Source organism: Carassius auratus, chromosome 30 (assembly GCF_003368295.1).
Source record: "Carassius auratus strain Wakin chromosome 30, ASM336829v1, whole genome shotgun sequence".
NCBI lineage: Eukaryota > Metazoa > Chordata > Actinopteri > Cypriniformes > Cyprinidae > Carassius > Carassius auratus.
In genome coordinates this window covers 26,840,775-26,866,756 of record NC_039272.1, presented here as the reverse complement: position 1 = coordinate 26,866,756, position 25,982 = coordinate 26,840,775, and the positions used below count along the sequence as shown (strand labels likewise).

At 36.5% G+C, this 25,982-nt stretch overlaps 3 protein-coding genes across 13 annotated transcripts in view; 2 read left to right on the top strand and 1 right to left on the bottom strand.

Annotated features, from left to right (window-relative positions):
- Nucleotides 1-541: 541 nt before the first annotated feature.
- lhx1b (LIM homeobox 1b) lies at nucleotides 542-5,942 on the top strand. The gene is made up of 5 exons (XM_026212487.1): nucleotides 542-1,242; nucleotides 2,400-2,623; nucleotides 2,821-3,092; nucleotides 4,035-4,200; nucleotides 4,774-5,942. The coding sequence occupies exons 1-5, from the start codon at nucleotides 1,073-1,075 to the stop codon at nucleotides 5,145-5,147; spliced, it is 1,206 nt and encodes a 401-aa protein (XP_026068272.1). The 5' UTR covers nucleotides 542-1,072; the 3' UTR covers nucleotides 5,148-5,942.
- A 959-nt stretch (nucleotides 5,943-6,901) lies between these two features.
- On the top strand, nucleotides 6,902-25,493 carry LOC113049824 (protein AATF-like). 3 transcript variants are annotated; one of them, XM_026212485.1, is made up of 13 exons: nucleotides 6,902-7,046; nucleotides 9,993-10,169; nucleotides 10,304-10,720; nucleotides 10,864-11,001; nucleotides 12,400-12,514; nucleotides 12,814-13,045; nucleotides 13,215-13,379; nucleotides 14,151-14,234; nucleotides 14,349-14,416; nucleotides 14,499-14,579; nucleotides 16,497-16,568; nucleotides 23,661-23,746; nucleotides 24,148-25,493. In XM_026212485.1, the coding sequence occupies exons 1-12, from the start codon at nucleotides 6,962-6,964 to the stop codon at nucleotides 23,710-23,712; spliced, it is 1,686 nt and encodes a 561-aa protein (XP_026068270.1). In that variant the 5' UTR covers nucleotides 6,902-6,961; the 3' UTR covers nucleotides 23,713-23,746; nucleotides 24,148-25,493. The 3 variants fall into 3 exon arrangements, with proteins under 3 accessions (XP_026068270.1, XP_026068271.1, XP_026068269.1); XM_026212486.1 differs by lacking the exon at nucleotides 24,148-25,493 and having other exon boundaries at nucleotides 9,993-10,166; nucleotides 23,661-23,917; XM_026212484.1 differs by lacking the exon at nucleotides 24,148-25,493 and having other exon boundaries at nucleotides 23,661-23,917.
- LOC113049823 (acetyl-CoA carboxylase-like) overlaps nucleotides 24,430-25,982 on the bottom strand; it is a 62,681-nt gene continuing 61,128 nt past the window's right edge. For all 9 annotated transcript variants that reach the window (XM_026212475.1, XM_026212474.1, XM_026212477.1 and 6 more), the window contains one exon: nucleotides 24,430-25,950. In XM_026212475.1, coding sequence (XP_026068260.1) covers nucleotides 25,824-25,950 — 127 coding nt within the window. In that variant the 3' untranslated portion in view covers nucleotides 24,430-25,823. The remainder of the gene's footprint in view (nucleotides 25,951-25,982) is intronic.

Below are 25,982 nucleotides of genomic sequence, written 5' to 3'. Positions count from 1 at the left end.
TAAAATTATAGCCTAATAATAATACAAATATAACAAATAACGTATTCAGTTGTGTTTCCAATGGCCTAAGGTTTGCTTAGAATTTGTAAACGAGCTTCAATATAGGAACATTTTTATAGTTATTTACCAGTTAATTTCTAAAGATAAAAATAAAAATAGGCTGTCTGTTGCAAATAACACGACAAAATTTTATTAGTCTACTCATATCCATGTCTTGCATTCCGTCAGATATGTGTCATAAGTAGAACTAATTATGAATTGTTATTTCTAAATACAATGAACTAATTCATCCATAACGGAAAACAGGAACATTACAATGTATTATCATTTCTCCGCGGTCAAAATAGTTGTATATATTCTCCTACACTCCATTTCGAAATGTAATTAGTCAACATTCAAGTTTGCTTTGATAATGGGTTGTTTCCAAATGGACTGCAGACAGCAGAAATTGCAGGGGAAAGTGCGTTCACCTAAATTACTGCAATCTGATTGGTCCTGTTCCAACATGACGTCACATCGCAGGGAATAAGGTCTGACGGCAGCATCCAAGCGCCTGCCAGCGACTGAAGCAGAGCGAGCTGCAACTGGAAAATACATACAAATGACCAGGGATATATGTGATATGCTTCGAAATAGTTGATTTGAACTTTTTGTAAAACGAATTAAACGCATTTATTCATTTATTTATTTATTATTATTATTATTATCATTACTGTTCAAGCGTTGGGAGCATTGGAGATTCCGCGCGCATGTATCGATTTAAATAGCCTATACAATAAGTAGTCTAACCATTCCATGAGACTGAACTAACACTTCAGCTAAAGTTTGTTTTTATTCATCTTAATGAAAAAGCATCAACGTAGGTCCAATCGTCTAAAGAGGAGCTGACACTTGTCCGTTTCTGCGCTACAGGCAAAATTTGGGATGCTGTATTAGGCTATATCCAATGCCTGCCTTTTTTGGTGACTTTTGTTTACTTGGATCAAGGTTCTCTAACTTGTGGGGGAAGACAAGCTGATTTTTGCCTCTCATCGAAGACAGCAACGTGGTGACTGTAGGCTAGTCACAAAATATGGTCCACTGTGCTGGATGCGAGAGGCCTATTCTGGACAGATTTCTGCTCAACGTCTTGGATAGAGCCTGGCATGCCAAATGCGTGCAATGTTGTGACTGTAAATGCAATTTAACTGATAGATGCTTTTCAAGAGAAGGACGACTCTACTGCAAAAGCGACTTTTTCAGGTGAGCATTTGAATCGAAAAAAGCCTCAAATTACATTTTTAGCTCTTGTAATGCGGCTACGGACCTTTCTGTATTAAGATACTTGAACTAGATTTTTTTCCCCTTCTATATGCTACGTACGTAATAATAATAATAATAATTCGTTAAAACACATTTATGTAAACACTATATAAAACACAACATAACTATAATAATAAATGCACACAAAAAAAATCGATACAACTGGAGCGCATAACATTTTACATTTACAACCTGCCGAATATTAGACGTCTTGTTATAGGTGACAGACTAAAACAGTTCTCTTTGTTTACAAGGTATGAGTGTCAGACAGGCAGGGGATGAGATTTGCACCAGTACCTGACGGATGTGTGCCCTGCCTCGCCTCAATCTTTCTTAGCACATGCGTTTGTTTGCAAAAGCTCGAGCAAAGATGCGATAAGTGGATTTGAATAATGAATGAGCTCGAGAGGAAAGCCACAGACATCCAGTTAGCACGCATTCGATAACCATTTCAGTGAACTGCATTGACATGCACGCCCAGAGACAAAAGAATGTATATTGTCGCCTGAGAAGTTTGAAAGAGGATATTCTGTTAATGCATTCTGTCAAAGCAATACTGAACATATCAGCAACTCTGAAAGAATAGAATAATTCAGTAGACTACAGTAGTCTATGCATCTTCATGGGTGGAAAAAGCATGATTATAAAATGCAATTTAAAAAAAAAGTGCATGTTAATTGTTTAATTTAAATTACCAAGGAAAATAAAGACACTATGCAATTTGTCTGTAAAATATTGTAAAATGTTTAGATGTAAATGTATGAAATAATTTACAGATAATTCGTTAGGCTAGTGTAACATGATAAAACCATTATGTTTTAAAGGTCGTTCCCAGAATTCCCTGCACGAACTATCACATTTGTTTGGATTTCTTATTTTTGTTATCTTTTTAATATAGTGGAAGCTTTTACGTTGAATGTTGCATTATTTTTTTTATATTTTTTTTTTGTGCAATTTTGCAATTATTATTATTATTATTATCATTATTATTATTATTTATTTTATTTAAAAAAAACAATTATTAAACCTTCTTTTTGTGAAAAGACAAAAACTATAAAAATAATGTGTCTGTTTGACTTTGTTTTAATTCTCTGCAGACGTTATGGCACTAAATGCGGAGGCTGCGCGCAGGGAATCTCGCCCAGTGATCTAGTTCGGAAAGCGCGAAGCAAAGTCTTTCACCTGAACTGTTTCACCTGCGTCATGTGCAATAAACAGCTCTCCACTGGCGAAGAACTGTACATTCTAGATGAAAATAAATTTGTCTGCAAGGAGGATTACATGAATAACAGCATCGGAAAAGACACAAACCTTCTGTCAAGTGAGTAATTTGGGGAATTGAAGCCCTGTAGTCTAAGAGATAAATATTGCTCTTTTTCTCAAATACTGATTCTGTAGGCTATGCAGTTTTTAGACTCTATTGTTATTTCAGTAGGCTGTCTGATTACGTGTCGTCTTCGAATGTGTGGCACAAAGCATTTTGACAGCTTTTTAAACAAACGGCTGTGCTTTTAACAGTTGCGTGCAGTGACCCGAGCTTATCTCCAGAATCTCAAGATCCACAGGACGACTATAAAGACTCGGAGACTGGACACATGTCGGACAAGGAGGTCTGCAGCAATGAAAACGACGAGCAGAATCTGGGGGGCAAACGTCGCGGGCCGCGGACTACTATCAAAGCCAAGCAGCTGGAGACTCTGAAAGCTGCTTTCGCCGCCACCCCCAAACCGACCAGACACATACGAGAGCAGCTGGCACAAGAGACAGGCCTCAGTATGAGAGTAATTCAGGCAAGTTGCTAAAATAAATAAATAAATAAAATAAGGAAAAGTAGCCCTAAATAGGTTACAGGCTATAATAGGCCTATACAGGCCTATAAATAATCGCGGATTTAGGCTATTTTATATAGGATAGGCTTTTACATGTGTAAACGATTTATCAGTATTTTATAGCTACTTTAATAAAACCTTTGCAAAACATTTGACGTGCGGCCTCGTGCTGCCAATAGTTTTTTATTGAACCGCGGCCACAACAATATTATAAAACATCCATTTTCAAAAAAACAAATGATTAAAAAAAAATAATAAATAATTTTAACAATTGTCTCTTCAAGTAGGCTAAACCTTAAAAGTGTAGCCTTGTACGGTTTCAGCATCCTCGCGCATAGACTGCATCTTTAGACACAGGTGTATGTTGGCTTCGTCCGCGGCTCGTCCAATCAGATTTTAGAGCCGGCCCGGAACTATTCGTTTAAAATGCCATTACTTACTAATAGCGTAAGCTATGAACACATTTTGGAAGAATTTACAACAAGTCGCATTAATTAATTGTCCAGTTATAATGACTGCAATGACAACAGGGCTACATAAGTTCAGGGGGGGTTGTCTTTCGGCAGTAACACCTAACGAATGGGGTTTTAAGGACTATTAAACATGGAAAGAAATATGTGGCACAAAATAGCATAATGACAAGTAATTTGGGCATGAACACCGAGTAGTCTACTCCTTTTTGCGCATTTTTATTTTAACGTATTTTTTGATGGATTATAGCGATATATGTGCATATCTAAATGCCCGCCTTAAAATATAATTATTTTGCTTGCTTAGATCTTAGGTTTCCCACGTAGCCTAATGCCAGACGACAACGTTGCTCTATAATGATATTTTTGGGGTAGGCCTGTATTAATCTGGAAACTAATGTCCCGTCTCGTCTGTGTATTTTCTGTCGTGCAGGTGTGGTTTCAGAATCGGCGCTCTAAAGAGAGGCGCATGAAGCAGCTGAGCGCGCTGGGCGCCAGAAGACACATGTTCTTCCGCAGTCCGCGGAGAATGAGAGCGCTGGGCGATCGCATGGAACCAGGAGAGCTCATGGCCAGCGGCCATTTCTCTTATTATGGAGGTTAGTTCATGTTCATGAATATTAATAAAAAAAAAAAAAAAAATGCATCACAACCGAATGGTATGTAACAATTAATATTATTTTTGTGTCCATGCTGTGATACCATACATAGCCTAAAACAGTTTTTAAAAATGAATTTAATACTGATCATTTATTATTAAGACAATCAAAATTTTATATATATGACCACCCTCATCTTTATTTAAAACAATTATTACACAATTGACCTTTCAAAATAATAAAAATAACTTAATATAAATAAATACAAGCTTATATAATATTTGAAGTTGTTTTTTTATATTAATAGAAAAAATAAAATACACAAAATATTGAGCAATCCTATTGATGTTGTTTTTCCACCATATAATGCTCTACAAATTCAAACAGTAATTGACAAATGGTCTGTGTTTTACCTATATGTTGTATTATAGGTATAATTTGAAGTCTTGAATTATATCTTTGAGTGACCCACTGATAAATAAATAAATACATTTCTGCATTTAGCAGAGGCTTTTATCCAAAGCGACTTACAGTGCATTCAAGCTAACATTTTTTACACCATTTTTGTTACAGACTATCAAGGTGAATACTATGGCCCAGGATCAAACTACGACTACTTTCCTCAAGGTCCACCATCCTCTCAAGCCCAGACTCCAGGTGATCTAGGATTCATGCCCTCCTCTGGCCCAGCTGGAACCCCTCTAGGGAGCATGGACCACCATCATGGAGCCCATCACCCCTCCAATGAGACACAATGCTTCAGCGAGATGATATCGCATCACCCAGGGGACTCTCCCAGCCCAGAGCCCAGCGCACCCACCTCCATCCACAGTATCTCCACTGACATGTGTGACTCCACTCCACCCTTCACATCCCTGAACTCTCTCAGTGGCAATGGATACAGCAATCAACTCTCCTCAGAGATGAGCGAGGGGACAGTCTGGTAGCAAACAACAGACTTATTCAGGATACAAAGATGTGGATATGTACTGTTCATGTGTGATTTTCTAGCGACAATATTTCTATTTAGTTAATTTATTGACATAATTGTCTATTTATTGGTTGATTCGTTTACCGATTTATTTAATGTATTTATCTATTTAAGCACCATTTGTGTATTTTGAAAGTGGAATGTCAAATATTGGTCTGCAGACCTTATAGCTGTGCTATAGATAACGACAGTATTAGAAAAGCTGAAACAGAATGTTTATATTTACAACACCTGGTGTGTCTGTTCACATGTGTATCATAATCTGATCACTCGGACCTCTTTGCCTTTTGAGGCTTTGCCATAATGACACTTGAAATCATCTCACACCAAAATCTGTCACTGCTCTCCATGTGGTGGAGTTATGGCTCCATTATGAGTTCCACCAAATCTCAGCGTTTGCCTTTAAAAGGGAAACTTAACACTGTTGGGACAAACCCTTTGTTTGAAATGAAATATGACTTGAATTATAAGACAAAGTCTACCTTCTAAAATGATTTCATATATCCTAGTCAGTGGACAGAGAGCAGTTAATTGTTTACATGTATTTTCTTCAGGGGTTTAAATATCAACAATGACTTTAAAAAAAAAAAAAAACCTCTTGATACTGACACAAACTTTTTCTTCAAGCAAGAAACCAAACTTTTGTATTAATTCAATTTATATTTGAGTTGTGATTCACTGTACTAGTTTGTATGATATTGTGTTTGCACAAAGAATACACTAAACAAAACCATAAATACATGTTGACAAATGAAGCACAAATACATAAATTGCATTTTTTTTGCGCTAGTCTTCAAATTGATTTACATGATTAGTCTCTGAATTAGGGTTATAATCTGTGTGGAATTGTATAATCTATAATAAAACTGAAAGAAAGAAAGAAAGAAAGAAAGAAAGAAAGAAAGAAAGAAAGAAAGAAAGAAAGAAAGAAAGAAAGAAAGAAAGAAAGAAAGACACCCAGAGCAGAGTCTGGAGAACAAGGGAGGACATACAGGCATTCTTGTGAAACAAAAAATTTTAAAAGAGAGGTTTGTGTTCATTCTTTTTGATGACTTGCTAATGTCAGTGTTAGGAAGTACCCCTTGCAGCAAAATGTAACAATACAAAAATAATAATGTAAAAAAAAACATCACAATATAAAGAAGACTATACATTTCAGTTAATCTCTATCAATCAATCTATCATCTATCTATCTATCTATCTATCTATCTATCTATCTATCTATCTATCTATCTATCTATCTATCTATCTATCTATCTATCTATCTATCTATCTATCTCTTGATTTTATGTCGGATGATCAGTATTTGTTCCAAAACAGTTAAGTCATACTGCTTAATTTTTGTTTGCCATTGTATTATTTTTAACATAATAATAACTAAATCAGACACGTAGGCAGTAAAAACTAAACAATTTAAATAAATGTAATATAAAATGTTACATTTATTTCAATACCGAGTAACCTTAAAACATATTTCTTCAACAAGTCTGTTTATATTAGCATAACAGTGATAAAAAATAAAATTTACCAAAAAAAACTTCTCCAAAACCACCGTTTTGATCACGTAATTTACTATGTTTATCTAAGGCATAATATCCAACTTAAGTGAATTTACATTTGGTCACGTTGTTAAAGCTATTTAATGTGAAAAACGACTGTATTCTGAGTATTTTAAACGACAACTTCACTTCCACAGACAGTAAAGTTCACTTCACGCTTCCTGTGGCGCGCTCTGATGACGTCACGGTGAAGTTCCATCGTGGGACAGACATGGCAGCCTCCATATCACAGCAGCTCGAAGATTTGTTAAATCCTTTACCAAACTTCGTGGATCCAGAGGACGACCAAGATGAAGGTATCATACATTAAAATACTATCATTTGATCTAATGTGTTGTAAGCCGTTTTAGCGTTATTATAACAGAAAATCTGTCACCTCTAACGTAAGCACGATTCGCATGCACATGTAACGTTACTGAGAAGCGGCTTTACTTTAAACTTATTATTTTAAACCAGTGACTTATGACATTTAATATAATCTAGTATTACTCATGATTGCCATACTAACAACTAAGATAATTTTGTTTTACTGGCTATTTTCTGTAAGATTTTCTTTCTTGAGTTACTGAACGTTACCTTAATTTAAGATAAACGAATTAACGTTAACCGTCTATCAATGGTACATAAATGTGTATTTTGTTTGCCGTGGTAGTACCGTGTTATTCTTGTAAATAATACGGTACAGTGTATGAATGTGGTATTCAGTTACTTGGTAGCATATGAAACCATAACTGTACCATTTAACTAACACATATTACGTTTAATGTGACTTAATACTGCATACAAAAATTTAATTTAAATGATTTCCCGGTCATATTGGCCTATTTAAAGGGCATTTTCCACTAACTTTTTAAAATGCATCCATCATCTTTCATATTAAATTCTTACATTTTATTAATGATTTCACTTAGTATAATAAGACAATATAGGGCTGTTATCAATCAAAAGAATTCAGTATCTCAAAAAAAAAAAAAAAAAAAAAACGATGCCTGAAGTGGTATTTGGATGCATTTACACAGACAGTTCAATGTAGCTGAAATATAGCATGCCATGCATTTACGTAGCAAAATTATAACAGCACCAATAATGTTATGAGCACAGTTTAAAAAAATAAATAAATAAATAATATATATATATATATATATATATATATATATATATATATATATATATATATATATATATAAGCAAGGATAAGGTATTATGAAAGTACACCACCAGTAGGTGGCAGCAAGGGACTGTCTTAATTAATGAGTCGTTGAAGCATCCATTCAAACAATTCATTCATACAGCTGATTAATTCGACAAGAAGCAAGTGCCTCCCTGCATCCCAATGTGCATACTGTGCACCCTTTCTGCCCTAAATGGTATTGAAAATTACCATCACATTGAATTTAGCATGGATACAATGCATATTGAGATGTAGGGGCCTGTCTTTATGAGTGGACCACTCAATCATTAACTCGAATGTTTCAAAATTAAAAAACCCCGAATAATTCAGTAACCACCTGTGTGTTGCTCAAAGATGCTCGATGACTATACTGCTGTGATCTTTGTTTTTGTATTTTCATTAACCAAATCTAGAAAAAACAGTCAACATTGACAGTATATTCTTTCAATAAATTCTAATTCAAATATTGAACTAAAATGTTTATTAAATAGGCCTACTAATTTTAACACTTTTTTTTTTTTATGTCAAATTAGCTGTCATGGTTTTCAGGGAAAACTACACTCTCTCAGTCGTGTCATGTTGGTTAACTAGGCTGTTTGTTATAGATATGAAAAATATGTTAAAATTTTATGTGCAGTTGGATTTGTTTTCATTTCTCCACGAGTATGTTTTCACATACAGACAGGCTGCGTGAGCCTCAACTGGCACGACCTTGTTGTCAATCGCTATTTTCACCGAATGTATATAATCAGAATAATTTTTGCTGAAATTTTGTTGCTTCCCTAATTAAATCCTATTGGTCGTCCGGTCGGGCAAATATCATAAAAATATCATCTTTCACTTGGCCCTTCAAAAAAAAAATTCCTTTATTCCTTCAAAAAAAAAAAACTTATTTCACACAAGCATTAATGTCGAGCTCTGTTACTGTATATAGAATTTAACCCCCTTTCAAGCTGTTTGATGCCACTCAGCAGATGTTACACTGCATAAGTCGGGCAGAAGTTTAATAAAAAGCTCATCCATTAAAAAAAAGGAGTCTCACATGGCTCTGCGTGAAAAAAAGGCCTTTATTGAAGCAATGAGGTTTTGCAAGAAAAATATCTATATGCAAATTGTAATAATCACTTAGCTTGTACTCGAAGTTGTAAACGAAGAAGTTCAGGAGGAATGACGTATGAGGTCGGCTTTCTGCATGCTCTGCTCAGAATTGACGAACACGAAAACACAGCAGAGAGATCAAAATAAAAGAATGGTTACTAATTAAAAGTACAAAATGAGGATTTGTAAAGAAGAATGTTGGAGGATTTCGATATAATCCAAGAGGAGACTGGTTTTCCTTTGCTAAAGTAAGGAAACTTTGCTTCCTTGGCTCCTGTTAACAAACGCTGGTTTTCACAAGACTCCCCAGTGCAACGCTGACCTCATACGTCATGCTTCCAGAACGGCTTCATTAACAACTGTGAGTGCAAGCTAGATTAAAGGGATTATTAAGTTTTGAATATGAATATTTTTCTTACAAAAACGCATCGATTCACTGGAGCCATGTGAGACACTTTATTTTTTATTTTTTTATGAATGCGCTTTTTATTAAACTTCTTATGGATCGATGCACTGCAACACCCACTGAGTGGAATCATACAGCTTGAAAGATCAAAGACAGTTTTTAAAATAACTCCAACTAGATTCGTATGAAAGAAGAAAGCCATATACACCTAGGATGACTTCAAGGTGTGTAATTTATGAGTAATTTATAAAGTTTCAATTTTGGGTTAACCATTTAATGTCAAGCTCTGTGTATGTGTATATATATCTATATCTTTTAACAGACATCTTATGTATTAGAGCAGGGCTTGCTGTTAATTGCAGTATATTTTTTATGACAGCTGTGAAAGGCATTTTATGAATTGTATTCATTGTTTATGGTATAGACATTGTTATTATCTGGTGATAGTCAAAATCTTTAACTTACATGCTGGTTTCACTGTGCAACTGTTGACAGGATTATGTGACTGACTGTAAATGTCCTTGTGTACTAAGCTTAACAACAATACATAATTTTTGTGAACTGCAGAGACGAAAGCCAAAGTCATAGAGAAGTTTGATGAAGGTGGTGATGATGATGATGAAGCGCCTTTATCTGGCCATCTGCGGAAGCGCTCTTCTGTAATTCTGACTGATGGTGATCGACGATATCGTGGCAAGGCTACATCCAGAAAAGATCTACAGAAAGAGTTGGATGGATTAGGTGGGGTGAACATGTCGGATTGTTTGAAAAACAATAAAAGGAATGACCAACATTGTATACACTTTGAATCAGCTAACTAGTAATGTGCATTAAAAGGTTGGTTTGATTACTAACATTTAAATTAAAATTTTTAACAGATGATGATGATGATGATGAAGAAAATGGAATGCTGGACAAGTACATGGATTGCATAAAAGATGATGAGGATGAGGATGAAGACGACATTGATGATGACGATGATGATGATGATGATGATCAGGAAGATGAAAAAGAACAAGGCGATGATGAGGAGGATCTTAATGCAGATGATGGCTCACAGATGTCCAGCTTAGTCTCTAAAATGAAGAGCACAGACCTTATGAAACTCACAGAGGGAATGGATGATCTGGGAGAAAGTGAGGAAGATGAAGAATCAGCTGACAGTGAAGGAGAGAGTGAGGAAGGCTCTGAGGACGAGGAGGAAGATGAAGAGGAGGAAACAGCCTTGAAGACCTTCTCTAAAGAGAAAGTTGATGAAGAGGTTGAAAAGGGGAAAGCCGTGAAAAATCAGCTTGGTATGAATAATTGCCCACATTCAGATGTGCACTCTACAACAAATAAATAACAAGAATAGATTCATGGAAATCTATTATAAGACAAACAGAAACTCAAAAAAAAAAAATTTACTCAACTTTATGCTGTTTTCAAATCTCCACAGCTCTTTGGGACCAGATGCTTGAAAGGCGAATCAAAATGCAGAAAGCTCTTGTGACGGCCAATCAGCTTCCACAGCCACAGACATTCCCAGAGTTCAAGAGCAGGGGAGGGACTGAGTATGCTGACGCTTTAAAAAATAGTGAGTGAATACAATGAAAAATACTTGATATTTTCTACTTCTGACCATAAAGATGTTCTATTGCTAAGTGTTTTGGAAGATTTTGCAGTCCGTAAAGTCAAATAAAGCCTGTAAAGATATTTTTAAAGAAAGTAATAGGCAATGTTGCATGACGTTGATCAAAAGTGTCACTAAAGATTTTAGAAATGTTGCAATTTTGTTTTATTTCAAACAAATGTTCTTTGTCTGAGAATGTTAGTTTCTGCACAACCATTGATGGTGATATGAAAATGAGCATCAGGTGTATATGAATGATTTCTGAAGACACCGAAAACTAGAGTAAAATTCATGGTAAAAAAATCTCAGTATTTGGTAAACCCATAAGACTTTTTTTTTTTTTTTTTTAAATATAAAAAAATCTTACTGTCTTCCTGACCCCAAACTTTGGAACAGTAATGCATATGCTGGAGTTCTCCTAAAGATGGCTCAATCAGACATGGATAAGGCATAAAACTTATTTTTAATTCTCCCATGCTGTGTCTTCTTTAGTTAGTTAATTGAGGATCATATGAGCATGCAGTTGAATTTCTACTTTTTTCATCGTTTAAACCTCACATCTTCTGTGCAGTCAACAACCAGTCCCAACATCACGTGTGGTTTTAAATTCAGGATTCTTCTGGCTCTGAGCAATTAATATGTGCACCTTCTTTCTAAAGCATATCTGGCTGCTGAGAGAGACTGCCTGCTTCTCATTTGCATATTTATTGCACTGGTCCTTTAGCCAGTGAATGATTGATGTGGGGCGTCCTCCTGAATTCTGAACAGCGCGTTGCTTTGGGATGGAAGGAGATGTGCATGTGTACTTTTGATTAGCAGTAAAGATGGCACAATCTCTGGCACTCCCCCCCCTCACTCTTTTTATTAATTTGTTCTCATTATGTAAAATGAATTGTAGCATAGGCTTGGTTGTGCTAGCCCTGCTTCGTAAGCAGGCTCTGCAGGAATACTAGGAGGCATGTTTCTTCAAAATATAAAAAAAAAATGGTTAACTTCACAATGGTTTGACTGTTGCTGACTTAAATCTTAAGTCTGATAGTTTAGGGAAATGATAGCATAACTCTCCTAAAGCACAACGGCTAACTTCTGCATGTCCCTTACAGCATTTTAAAATCAAAATGACACACTTCAACTTAAGCTTGTTTTCTGTGCCATGGAATCAGTATCTTGTTTGATGGCTTGCGTGCCGTGGGCTGTAGAGTTCATTTCTTCATGCGTTTTGATGCTTTTAACTAGTGTAGTGCAGGAATGACTTAAGATCAGAGGAGGTAAGTTGTAATGACCCTGCATTTACAGAAGTGTGCTGAATTGATGTTGCGGTCGACATGTGCTGTATGATAAGCTCGTATCTGTGTGTGGTAGGTCATAAAGCCCTAAAGGCTCTACAGAGGTCTCTGCTGGAGCTCCAAGATCAGCTGCTCTACCAAAACCCTGAAACCAGAGTCATCTCTCAGGGAAAGACATGGGGAGCAAGCAGGTACCTAATTCTGCTTTTAAAATAAGATGTATTAATAAAATGTTGATTGAAATTTTTCTTTGTGTGTGAACTACCCCTTTAAAAACTATCTAAGGGTATTCTTCAGATAACTTTGGAGTACTAAATAATTGTGCTGTATAAATTGTTAAATATCTTGTAATGTTAATTAACTATAGTTTCATAATTTTGACATACTGCCTTTCTTTTTCTTCTTCCCACAAATGGAAATTGTGATTATCAATGGAAAAAGAAATGATTGTGTGTTCAGTTTTCTTATTTAAATCTGTTTCCACATGCAGCAGTGTTAAAGATAATGAAGAGATTGACAGTGAGAATGAGATGGAAACTGGGGATGATGGCCAAGTGGAAGAACAGGAAGCAGTGCGAAATGGACCCCCCAAGCGAAAACTGGAAATGGCAGAGTATCCCAACTTTATGGCCAAACGATTTGCTGCCTTTCTGCCTTACCGTGATGCCACCCTGCAGAAATGGTACGACAAGACGCGACTCACAACGGGCAAGAGCAAAAAGGTAAAACAAAAAAGGACAAATTAAATAAAAAAATAAAAAAAACACACCAAAATCTTGTAGAAAGCTTTCCTAGTAGAGTCGAAACTGTTATTGCTGCAAAGGATGTCTAAATAGGATTGTGTAAATATCTTCACTAATGTACTATCTCTTTGTATTTCCCATCAAACAGGGTTTTGGAGCATTTGACAGGAACATTCTTACACAGGTGGAGCAGGTTTTAATGGACAAAGAGAGGCTGGTGAGACGTACACAGACGCGCAGGTCTGAATACAGAGTTCTGGGGAAGCCGGAGCCCATCACGCCTGAAATAGACAGCAGCATCACAGAGGGAGAGGTGAGACTTTTAATTGAATCTGCTGCTCTGTAGTTGTAAGAAAACCACATTAGCTATAGAGTTATTGCAGTGCAAAACACTTTGTTTAATCAACCCAGCCATTTCAGTAGGCTATTTATATGTGTGTGTATATTTATGTGTGTATTAGGGCTGCATGATATTGGGAAAAATGACATTGCGATATTAAATTTTTCTGCTATATATATATATATATATATATATATATATATATATATATATATATATATATATATATATATATATATTGCGATATGAAATCTAATCAATTTTTTTCTTAAAAACAAAAATGGGGTGAGCACACTTACATTCTCATTTTAAATGATTTAAACATCGAAACCATCGTGTCAATTGATTAATATGCCTGAGGGAGAGCGAGCAAGACAGCGCTGTTCTGTTTGAATATGGTGAACGTGTGACTGGGGTTCACTCGCTCGCTCTCTTGTGCGATCTCTCTCTCGCGCTCTCTCTCACATCACATTCGTCAAGGGCCGGGGAGCAGCTGGCCCGTACAGTTAATGAATAACAGATCAAATACGACAGCCTACATCGCACATCCTGCGATGTGACTATCGTGGGATTCGTACATCGCGATATCGATGCTAAAACGACACATCGTGCAGCCCTAGTGTGTATATATATATGTGTATATGTGAATATGTATTGATTTAATTGTAGAGTTTAAAACTACATTTAAAAGTAACATTCCCCATCATGCTAGAAGACTCGTTGAGCTCTCTCTGTTTTTTTCAGGCAGCTGAACTGGCACTGAAATCTAACATACACCTTAAAGATCTGGACGAGGAGATTTTTGATGATGATGACTTTTACCACCAGGTAAGAAAACAAGCAGGATGAGTTGTTATTGTGTGGTTACTGTCAACAACGCTGATGCAGTTGAGTAGTTAAAAAGAAAGTAGTAGAGTTATGTCTCTTTCCCGTTTTTCACAGCTGCTTCGAGAGCTTATTGAGCGCAAAACAAGTGCGACAGACCCCAATGATCAAGTGGCCATGGGAAAGTGAGTGTGTGTGTATGTTCGTGTGTATACATGTTTCATGTGTCGTTCACATTTGATCATCATAACTCAACCTCTCTCACAGGCAGTGGCTTGCCATCCAGAAACTACGTAGTAAAATCAAGAAGAAGGTGGACACCAAAGCCAGCAAAGGCAGGAAGGTCAGGTAAGGTGTTATTCTTCTAAAAGGATCAAGATGTGTTCAGCATATAAAGGTGAATCTCACGAAACCACACGAGTAATATTTCGCCCCAAAATTTAAAAGGAAAAAAATGATTTCATTTATTTTTTTTGTCATTCATTTGTCAGAAAGGTTGATTCTCATGAATGAGACAGGCTTTTGCTTTAAACAAAATATATTTATTTATATATTATATTACATTATAATATTATTTACAGCAATTGCATTGTTTTTAATGCTACAGCACAAGTATTGCAGTTCTTTCATGCAAGGATATTATAATTAAAACTACACTCAACAAAATTATAAACGCAACATAGAACTCAAAGATCTAATACTTTTTCTATGTACACAAAAGGTCTTTTTCTCTCAAATATTGTTCACAATCTGTCTAAATCGGTGTTAGTGAGCACTCCTCCTTTTGCTTAGGCTGGCTACAATAAAAGGCCACACTTAAATGTGCAGTTTTATCACAGCACAATGCTGTAAATGCAAAAGTCTATAAAGACGTTTCAGACAGTTTGGCAGTACAATCAACTAGCCTCAAAACTGCAGACCACGTGTAACCACACCAGCCCAGGACCTCCACATCCAGCATCTTTACCTCCAAGATCATCTGAGACCAGCCACCCAGACATCTGCTGCAACTATCGGTTTGATTATCCAAAGAAATTCTGCACAAACTGTCAGAAACCGTCTCAGGGAAACTCATCTGCATGCTCGTCGTCCTCAACGGGGTCTCGACCTGACTGCAGTTTGTCATCGTAACCGACTTGAGTGGTCAAATACTCGCATAAAAACAGGTGCATTTCATTGATGCCATTTTGAATGCACAGAGATACCGTGATGAGATCCTGAGGCCCATTGTTGTGCCATTCATCCACGACCATCACCTAATGTTGCATCATGATAATGCATGGCTCCATGTTGCAAGGATCTGTACACAATTCCTGAAGCTGAAAACATCCCAGTTCTTGCATGGCCAGCAAACTCACCAGACATGTCACCCATTGAGCATGTTTGGGATGCTCTGGATCGGCTTATACGAGACCGTGTTCCAGTTCCTGCAAATATGCAGCAACTTCGCACTGCCTTTGAAGAGGAGTGGACCAACATTCCATAGGCCACAATCAACAACCTGATCAACTCTATGCGAAGGAGATGTTGCACTGAGTGAGGCAAATGCTGGTCACACATGGTGAATACTGACTGGTTTTCGGACCCCCCCCCCCAATACAGTAAAACTGCACATTTCAGAGTAGCCTTTTATTGTGGACAGTCTAAGGCACACCTGTGCAATAATCATGCTGTCTGATCACCATTTTGATACGCCACACCTGTGAGGTGGATGGATTACATCGGCAAATATGCGCTCTCTAACACCGATTTAGACAGATTTGTGAACAGTATTTGATAGAAATAGGCCTTTTGTGTACATAGAAGCCTTAGATCTTTGAGTTCAGCTCATGAAAAATGAGGGCAAAAACAAAACGGTTGCGATTTATAATTTTGTTCAGTGTAAATACATAAAAACATATTCGTCCCAAGCCCTTTTTACTACTAGTTTTTACTCCACTAAAAAAGTCAAAATAAAAATCTTAATAAATCATACCTATTTAGAAGTATATTTAAAAGCCAAAAAAACAAGGAAACTCAAATAAATCTTTTTTTTTTTTTTATGTCATCCAAACAAATCCATAAATCATCTGGAATGAGATGGGTTGTTTCCTTTGAATAAGCAGCAGAAATCATCTCTTATCAAACATCTTCTTTAATTGTGTATTTGTCATGTAAATGAGTTCAGATTCAGTCAGGCTGTGTGTGCTCAAAATGAAACGTCACAATTAAATTTTCAAATCTGTTTGTGTTTATACTTGTCATTTTTTTCAAACATCTTGCCAGGTTTCATGTTCACAGTAAGCTGATGAATTTCATGGCTCCAATAGACAACAGCAGCATGAGTGATGAGGCCCGGTGAGTGATCTCTTATATTCTCCTCATGTCTGATTTTCTCTATCTGCTGAACTATCAGTCGGGCATCTGATCATACACTTAAGATGTATAGTTATCTAAAGGCATAGTTCACACAAAAATGAGAATCTGTCACATTTCCTCATTCTAACGCTGTGGAACACAAAGATGTTTAGCAGAAAGTCACAGCTGCTGTTTTCCATATAACAAAAGCAGATGTTGACACAAAAATAACCCCAAAACAAAGAAGCACCCAAAACATAATGTGTAATTGTGTGCTGTATTCAGAAGCTATACTTTAGTTATGAGATGAATAGACGGAACCTGTTATAATATTGTTATAACAGCTAGAATATTTTTTATAAATGTTCCATAGAAGAAGAAAAAAGTTTGGAACAACAATGGTTAATAACAACTTTCACTTTTTGTCAAAGCATCTTCGGTATGTAAATTATTTGAGTGGGCATTTTATGCCGTTGGGGACACCAGCAGGAAGTTGTAGTTGTGCGCGTGTGTGTGTGTGTGTGTGTGTGTGTGTGTGCATCTGTTTAATTAATGGTTCAGTTGTGTGTTTCTCTGTCCTGTCAGCCAGCAGTAATCCTCCTCAAACAGAGAACAGGCTAATCAAACACACTGTGGAGATATGCACACAAACACTCACACATGTCAAAGATTTCACTTTTAATCCCCCTTCTCCTTTTTTTTATTTTGTTTTGTGTTCCATTGGTTCCACAAAGAGAGTTGTGCATATCAGGCTTTTTTTAAATTTTTTTTATTGACACATGAGTGATCAAAACATAATTTGTTCATATTAAACAACATACATACACTACTGCTCAAAAGTTGGGGTCTTTAAGATTTTTTTTTTTTTTTTAGAAAATTATACTTTTATTCTCTGGGCCAAATTATATCGATCAAAATTGAAAGTACTGTAAAGACATTAGTTATAAAAATTAAACACTTAAACAAAAAACAAAAAACATATGATATTTATTTATCAAAGAATCCTGAAAAATGTATCATGGTTTCCACAAAAATATTAAGCAGCACAACTGGCAACACTGATTATTCAAGAATCATCCTAAGGGTTACAGGTAGGTGTATATATATATATATATATATATATATATGTGTGTGTTAGTTCATGTTAATATGTTAATTCAAACCATATTATAAAGTTAAAAACAAATAATTTACTCTAATTTAAATAATACTCTGTCAATCTTTTAAAATGAGAATGTAAGTGTGCTCACCCAATTTTTGTTTGTAAGAAAAAATTAGATTTCATATCGCTATATATATATAAATCGCAGAAAAATAAAATATCACAGTGTCATTTTTTCCCAATATTGTGCAGCCCTACTTTCAACAAATGTTTCTTTGTGAACTCTATCACACTGTGCCTCTTTTACAAAACTAAATGCTATCAATCCTCCAATACGATAAAAATAAACTATCCACTTGTTCGCTATGCTGGGATCCTTCTGATATCTGTGCAAAGATGCGAACAAGCTGTTTAAACGAAACCCATCAAAGCGAATGTTCTTTCACTCTATTTGTCCTTTTGATGACAGACACTAGAGTGTGGACTGAAACTAATCTGTATATAGGTGTATCGCAAAAAATTACAATATTGTTAAAGTTTATTTTCTTTTTTGTAACTTGTTTCAAAAAGTGAAACTTTCATATATTCTAGATTCATTACATGTAAAACGTTTAAAAAGTTTTTTTTCTTTTTTAATTTTTATGATTAGTGCTTACAGCTCATGAGTCAAAAAGTATCTCAAATCCAGTATCAAAATATTAGAATATTTACATTTAAATTTCATTAAATGACCATCCCTACAGTATAAATTCTGGGTATCTCTTGTTCTTTGAAACCACAATAATGGGGAAGACTATTGACTTGGCAATGGTCCATAAGACAATCAAGTCACAGAAGGTCATTACTGACTGAAAGGGGTGGCTGTTCACAGAGTGCTGTATCAAAGCATATTAAATGCAAAGTTGACTGGAAAGAAGAAATTGGGTAAGAAAAGATGCACAGGTAACAGGGATGACCGCAAGCTTGAGAATACTGTCAGGCAAAATCAATTCAAACACTTGGGAGAACTTAACGAGGATTGGACTGAAGCTGCATCAAGAGTCACTATGCTCAGTCGTCTTCAGGAAAAGGGCTACCAAGCCATTTCTGAAACCGAAACCACGTCAGAAGCATTCTACCTGGGTTAAGGAGAAAAAGAACTGGTCTGTTGCTCAGTGGTCCAAAGTTATTTTTTCCGATAAAAGTAAATTTTGCATTTCATTTGGATATCAAGGTCTGGAGTCGGAGAAAGACTGAAGAGGCACAGAATCCAAGCAGCTTGAAGTCCAGTGTGAAGTTTCTGAAGTCTGTGATGATTTGCCTGCCATGACGTCTGCTGATGTTGGGTCCATTGTGTTTTATCAAGTCTAGTCAATGCAGCTGTCTACCAGGGAATTTGGAGCACTTTATGCTTGCATCTGCTGACAAGCTTTATGTAGATGCTTTTTTCCTTTTCCAGCAGGACGTTAGCACCTGCCCACAGTGCCAAAACCACTTCCAAGTGGTTTGCTGACCATGATATTTAATGTGCTTGATTGTCCAGCCAACATGCCTGACCTGAACCCCATATGAACTTTAATGGGATATTTTCAAGAGAAAGATGAGAAACCGCTGATCCAACAATACAGATGAGCTTAAGGCTCAATAGTGCCTCAGAAGTGCCACAGACTGATGTGTTTTATTGTGAAAGCGAAACTACTTTGTTTGGCCTACCAAAAGAGGACACATCTAGAAATCAGTGGTTAATTTGTATATAAAACACTGTTTTACAACAATTAAAACCAAATATTAAGATGTGTGCAGCGCATTTTATGGAGGACTGTTTCCTGGGAGAGTAACCTACAATGCCAGCTGTTCTGACTCATAGCCTGCAAGTATGTTTTAATTTATAAATTCTTATGAATTTACCAGATCACAGATGCACACATGGCACAAAGACCTCTTTTATGCCAAAAGATCAAGGCAAATTAGATTTCTCATGTCATGACCCCTTTAAAACAACCCTGTAGTCAAAACTTTTTATTTTATTATTTCAGGCACTGGTCAATTTTGAGATTTTGGGCTATTTTGCTTCCATAAGTTGTCCTCTTTCACACTAGTTGTATATAAGTGCCTCCAGGGCATCTTTAGGGCCAAGGCAAAGTGCGATTGTGAAGCATACTACCAGTCCCTAGACATAATCATGGCTCTGTACAAGGGTAACTATAGACCCATTACACTATTGGTAGTTTCAAGAAAGTTGTTTTCTCATGTTGTTAGCAAGGATTCAACCCCTTCTTGTGTCTCAATGTCACCCTGAACAATCAGGTTTTACCCCGGGAAAATCGACAACAGATGCCGTCCTTGCTCTTAGGCTCTTATCAGAAATACATTGCGAGTTCAATCGTCCACTCATAGTAGCCTGTGTCGATCTTAAGGCAGTGTTTGACTTTGTGGATTATCAAGCACTGTAGAGCATACTGCAGGCGGATATTCCAAATAATCCTGCTAGGTCTCATTAACGACCTTCATTCAGGTACTACTGCCAGAGTGAGGTTTAACCCCTCACTCTCCGAGGTGCTTACAACTGCCTCTGGAGTAAGGCAGGGATGTGTTCTGGCCCAAGCACACTTCTGCAGAGCCATGGATTGAATCCTGGAGTGTAGCATCACCGAATGGTGCTAAGTTGCCAGAACTTGATTTCACTGACCTAGACAATGCAGATAAAATTGGTAAAATCTCTTGAGCATCTCTAAGGAGGCTTCACACCTGTGCCTACATGTATCATGGGTGGGAAAACAAATGGAAAATCCTGGGCAGTGGATACAATATCAGGAATATTACTGTCATGGGTCAGAAGGTGGAAAATGCCACACAGTTCACGTATCTGGGGAGTGTACAAAGCTCTGAAGGTGCATGGCCATTATCTCGCACAAATTAGTCAGGATGCTTCACGAATGAGGTCTTTTCAGAATCTTTGGCTTCAACAGTGGACTCAGCTTAGCACAAAATTTGGTTCTCCAATCCTTGGCCAATCCTTCTGTATAGTTCAGAGACCTGGTCTCTTCAACTGCAAGATATCAAACGTCCAGACCACCTGGTTGCCCTTGGTGAATATAAGTTCAAAAGATCTGGTATGGCTCACTTCGCATGATGAAATCGGCGCTATGAGCCACTGCTGCTCAGGTGACTTGATGGATGGATGGAAAGTAGTGGAAAGAAAACAACCAAAATACATATTTAATTGTTCATTTCATTACACTGTATTAGGCTCTGTCGACTTGAGTTACATGTATTTAACATCCATTTTCTCAAAATTAGTTGTAGATTTTTAAAGAGGGTTTTTTAATATCATTCACCTAATATATATTTTACGTTTAATTCTTAAAAAACTTTTTTTTTAATATATATTATCTGGACTGTCTTAGACTTTTTGGGTTATGTTACACAGAATTCCCATGATATTCATCAGAGAGCTGTCAGTATTAACTTTAAATGAATAATAGCTTCAAGATTCCTCTAAATAGCTACTTTTGTGTTCCTTGGAAGACAATCAGACAGGTTTGGAATGAAAGGAGAGTAAATGACAATTTCATTATGTAAACTTCCTTTTATAAAACCTGGAAATCCTATCTGTAAGACAAAATAAAGCCTTAAAAGCACGATTACTTGAGTACACTGATCTTCCCTCTGTAGTCTTCCTATTGTTTTGTTTTCCTTGCACTCCCATTGGTTATTCTTGAGGATGTTTTAAGGGTTCTAGCATATGCTGCACTGGGTTTGGAGAGGTGTAGAGGAAAGAAATGCAGGATTAGAGAGGAGAGGATGGATTGATGAAGAGGTGGAGGTGATATATAGACTTGGCCTGGTGATCATGGTCACAGTGCTCTGCTATTTGAGCACATAACGGACAAAAACATGAAGCACTCAACAAGGTGACCGCAATCAATTGTGCTGAAATATAATGCATGTACACTTATCTTTAAGCAGACCAGGAGACAACCATAAAGCATCATATGTCAAACTATTTGCCTTGTAGTGTGTGTGAGTTCCTCAGTAGGTCATTTCAGGGTAGCATCTACACTAGAGCAACTGATGTTATGTTTGTGATGTCTTTATGGTAAAGATGGAGATTGCAATCTCTACATTGCATTACATTGCAATGTATATCATGGTGTGTGTGTGTGTGTGTGTGTGTATGTATATGTGTATGTATATATATATATATATATATATATATATATATATAAATTAAATATTATATATGTAATATTTATTACACACACACACCTATCTGTCTGTCTGATAAAATTATTTCTGGAGGATCATGTGACACTGAAGACTGAAGTAATTGCTGCTGTTAATTCAGCTTTGCCATACCAGGGATAAAATATATTTTGAAATAGACTGAAAATTATATAAAGTGAAACTTTGTTCCAGTCCAATGATAAAGCACAGCAAAAAGGGTACATGGTAGTATATCATGATAGTGGTCTGATTTTAACCATAAACAAAACAATAACACTGGGACTGTAATCAGACTCCTAGATGACACAAACTAAAGCCTGACCTTTGTCAGCCACACACACACATCGTAACACACATGCCTGATGGACTGTTCTTATTTACATAACAATCGGTGAACTACAGTAATAATGATGTATGCCGATGGCATCAGAGAGTGACCGATGACCTTTGCCGATGAGGAATTGCAGGCGACCTTTTCTTTGTGCAGCCAGATACACTCTTACACACAAACACACACTCCCTCAGTCTGCTTACACAGCCACTCTGCCATATCTCAACTCTGGCTCCATAGCCCCGACACGCACCACTGGCCCCATGAATGTTAATGCCGACGTTGCAGGATGGGGTGCGCTCACGCTCTCTCTCTCTCTCTTGCACAAGGGCAAGCAAGCAGACATGCAGAATACCAATTCTGCTAGGGCTTGAGGAAAAATCACAATGCATTTGCCCCAGATGGTGTGATGGTAGGATTCTGGGTAAACCAGAGATGGTTCTCAACTTTCCTCTTTGATCCTGAGCATCTCTCCTTACCCCTTATCTTCTGTTTGGATCAGAATGTATGCGTTGTGTGCTGTAATCCTGAATGCTGGCTGTGCATTTCTAACAGGGATTTTGGATTAAGGATGGTCCTGTTAGCCTGGCCCCAGCCCTGCCCCACAGGGACATTAGCACCTCTGTCTCAGGACCGTGCATGTGTGCTTTTGTCCTCTGTGCATTAAATAGGGCCACAGTTTATCTATTGGGATTTATGGCCTTTAGTCACGAATGGTTTAAAGGGAGATTGTTGAGTTCCTCATGTCACTTTTATATAGATTCTATTCTCTTGTTTTATACCAGGTTATTTTCTAATTTCACCGTTTTGATGCCATGGAATGCCTGATGAGAACAAGTTTACGGCTAAAAAAATAAAATAAAAAATGTATAACCGTAGAATTAATGCAACACATATAAGCTTAACATTTCATTTCTTAATTAGCTTTATTTACGTATAATTATTGTATTTTAAAAAAAATACATCGTTTTTTTTTTTAATACAGTAAAATAATTTCGTAATGTGAAATATTTTTTACAATGTTCTATTTTAAAGTTTTTTAAAATATTAATTATTCTAACGTTAGCAAAGCTGAATTTCCAGTAACCATTACTCCCGTCGTCAGTGTCACATGATCTTTCTGATAAGCTGATTTAGTTTAGTGATTTAGATATTTATTCTTACAATCAATGTAGAAAGCAGTTGACTGCTCAATATTTTTGTGGAAACCGTGATGCTTTTTTTCAGGATTCCTTGATTTAATAGAAAGTTCAAAATGAAGAATAGTATACTGTGAATACTAGGTGTATGGTGTTTACATATGAACATGTCTAAGATGTAATTATAATACCCCATCCAAAAATTTAACTTTTTTAAATGACATTATTTGGCCATTGATGATTTCTTTTGCTTTCAGCAGAACAGTAAAACTAATGTATGTGTTTTTAAACTTTTGTGTTTTGCTTATTTTCAGGTCTGAACTGTTTCGTTCCCTGTTTGCGAATGATCCAGTGATGGCACGCTGACTGAAACATCGGCCTAACATGCTTAAACTTCAGTGTATGTGATGCATTGTTCTCACACACTTCTGCAGTTGAAATCCTTCAGGGAACCCAGACTTAAACCTAGGTTTTTGATATTACCGATAAATGAAACTGAACTTTTGATTTGTAAAAATGACACATTTAAGTGCCCGTTTCTATTAAAATACCATTTTGTCAACAAAGAAAATGTTTTCATTGATGCTTTAATTTTACACTTAGTACATGATCACACATATTAAAACTAATATGCACCTTTATTTTACCCTTTCTGGAAACATTCTGCAATGTAATCTGATTAAAGGTATCAGAAACCTTCTCCTTCAATTATACACTAGTACTACAAGCTTTTACTATTGTGGCTTCCATAATTTTAATTGGGTATTGAATTGTCGTGATTAAATTTGTCGTTGTTTGTAGGTAATGTAAGAATCGACTGTGAAACCCACACTGAGGGGACTGAATGAGAGAATGATTGATGAATTGATAAATCAATGGAAGTGTGCTCCTGGATCCTTCTGTCATCCATTTGATGTCTCTCAGGACTGAAGAATAGCATGAAGACAAGCACCGATTATTTGTTGGTAGAAACTCACCAATACTTAGGATTTCATCTCAGGCAGCTGTCTTTTGCACACTTTTAATGTGTATTATTCCCATCCTCTCTGATCCTTAGAATTTAAGGGGCTGTTGTTTTTTATGTATGTATGTATGTATAGATTTCATAAATATTTCAGAGAGGAGCAAAGTCTCACATAAACTTACCACTGGGGTACCTCAGGGTTCGGTGCTTGGCCCTTTTGTACAGCGTATTATAAAAAGTCCTGTATTCTATGATATGACCTGGTACATGTATTTAAGAAAGAGTCACAAAAAGTAAACATAATTTAACATAAGAATTTGAGTTTATTCAGTTATTTTTTTTTAGAGGCAAACACAGTAAACAGGAAATCCTCAATTTTGACAATGGAGACAGCTTTTGATCTCTTCAGTAACATGTTTCGCAACACTTATAGACACATGAGACATTCCACCAACTGTTAGGGTGACAGCATGTCACAATGTTCACCTTCCATCGAATCAAATAGTAGTGCTAGCATTAGAGTGGCAGTCTTTTTTTCTTCAGTAGTGGAGACAACCATCATGAGACACTGGCATACGTAATGTTTTTTTAGATCCTCAGTGTAGATTGTGCATAATACTACATTCACTTTGCTTAAGTATCCTCTGCCACCTCAAATGTTTTCATATAATATATTTCTGCACTGCACTCTTCCAGAATATATGTTGTAATAATCATGTTCTAGTTACAGACTTACTTTACAGTGTACCATGTTGAATTACAGTGTGCAGCACTTAGATCAATTAGACAAGTTTAAGTTATCAATGTCTTCTCAGCATTTAATTATCTATGCTAAAAAAAAAATAGATGTCATAAGTCAATACCAGTGGATAAACAAACAACAACAAAAAAACAAACAACTAAAAATAACCTTTTTTTGGTTAAGCCACAAGGGAATGAATCAAGCGCAGTCATAATCTGGTCTGGTCATACGGCTCAATCAACCATCCTGCATCTGAATAATACCACGTCTACAGAGCGATAGCGTGATGCAACAAAATACAGGTACATCACTACCGAATGCAGGATGTGACCGCTTAACTCTCAGTGTGGACTTGTGTTATCACCTGACAGTTGTAGGTGAGTGTTTAAAGTTGATTTTTAAGTTGCAAAGTTCTCTCTTAAATATTAATCTTCTGCCTTTTAAACAAAAATAAAAAAAAATGAGTAAGATCATCTAACAGCAGCTTTGGAAAGCTTGTTTCTACAATTGGGCTTTGTTCCATCTAAGTCTCAAAGTGCACTTGACTAGATTGCAAAACTATAAAAACAACACTAGAACATTTTTAGTGTTTCTAAAGGTCCGCATTTATGTGCATTCATAGGTACTGACACTGAGTATCTCTGTTATAGCATTCTTTTAGAATCATAGCCAACAATGTTGTCACATAACATCACAGCACCGCCATGTTGGCTCCTCAAGTTCCAGTTTCCAGTAACATCATGCCTCTGAGATGATTGTGTAAACAGGGCTCTATGATGATGCAGGGGCGTCCATGGTAGATAGGATTCGGACCACCTCAGCACGCTGCGTGGGGGAAATGTGCTGAGTCATGTGAACAATGGAGTCCATGGCCACTTCAGGGTTAGCTTGAACCAGGCTAAGAAATGAAAACAAACAGATTATTAAAAA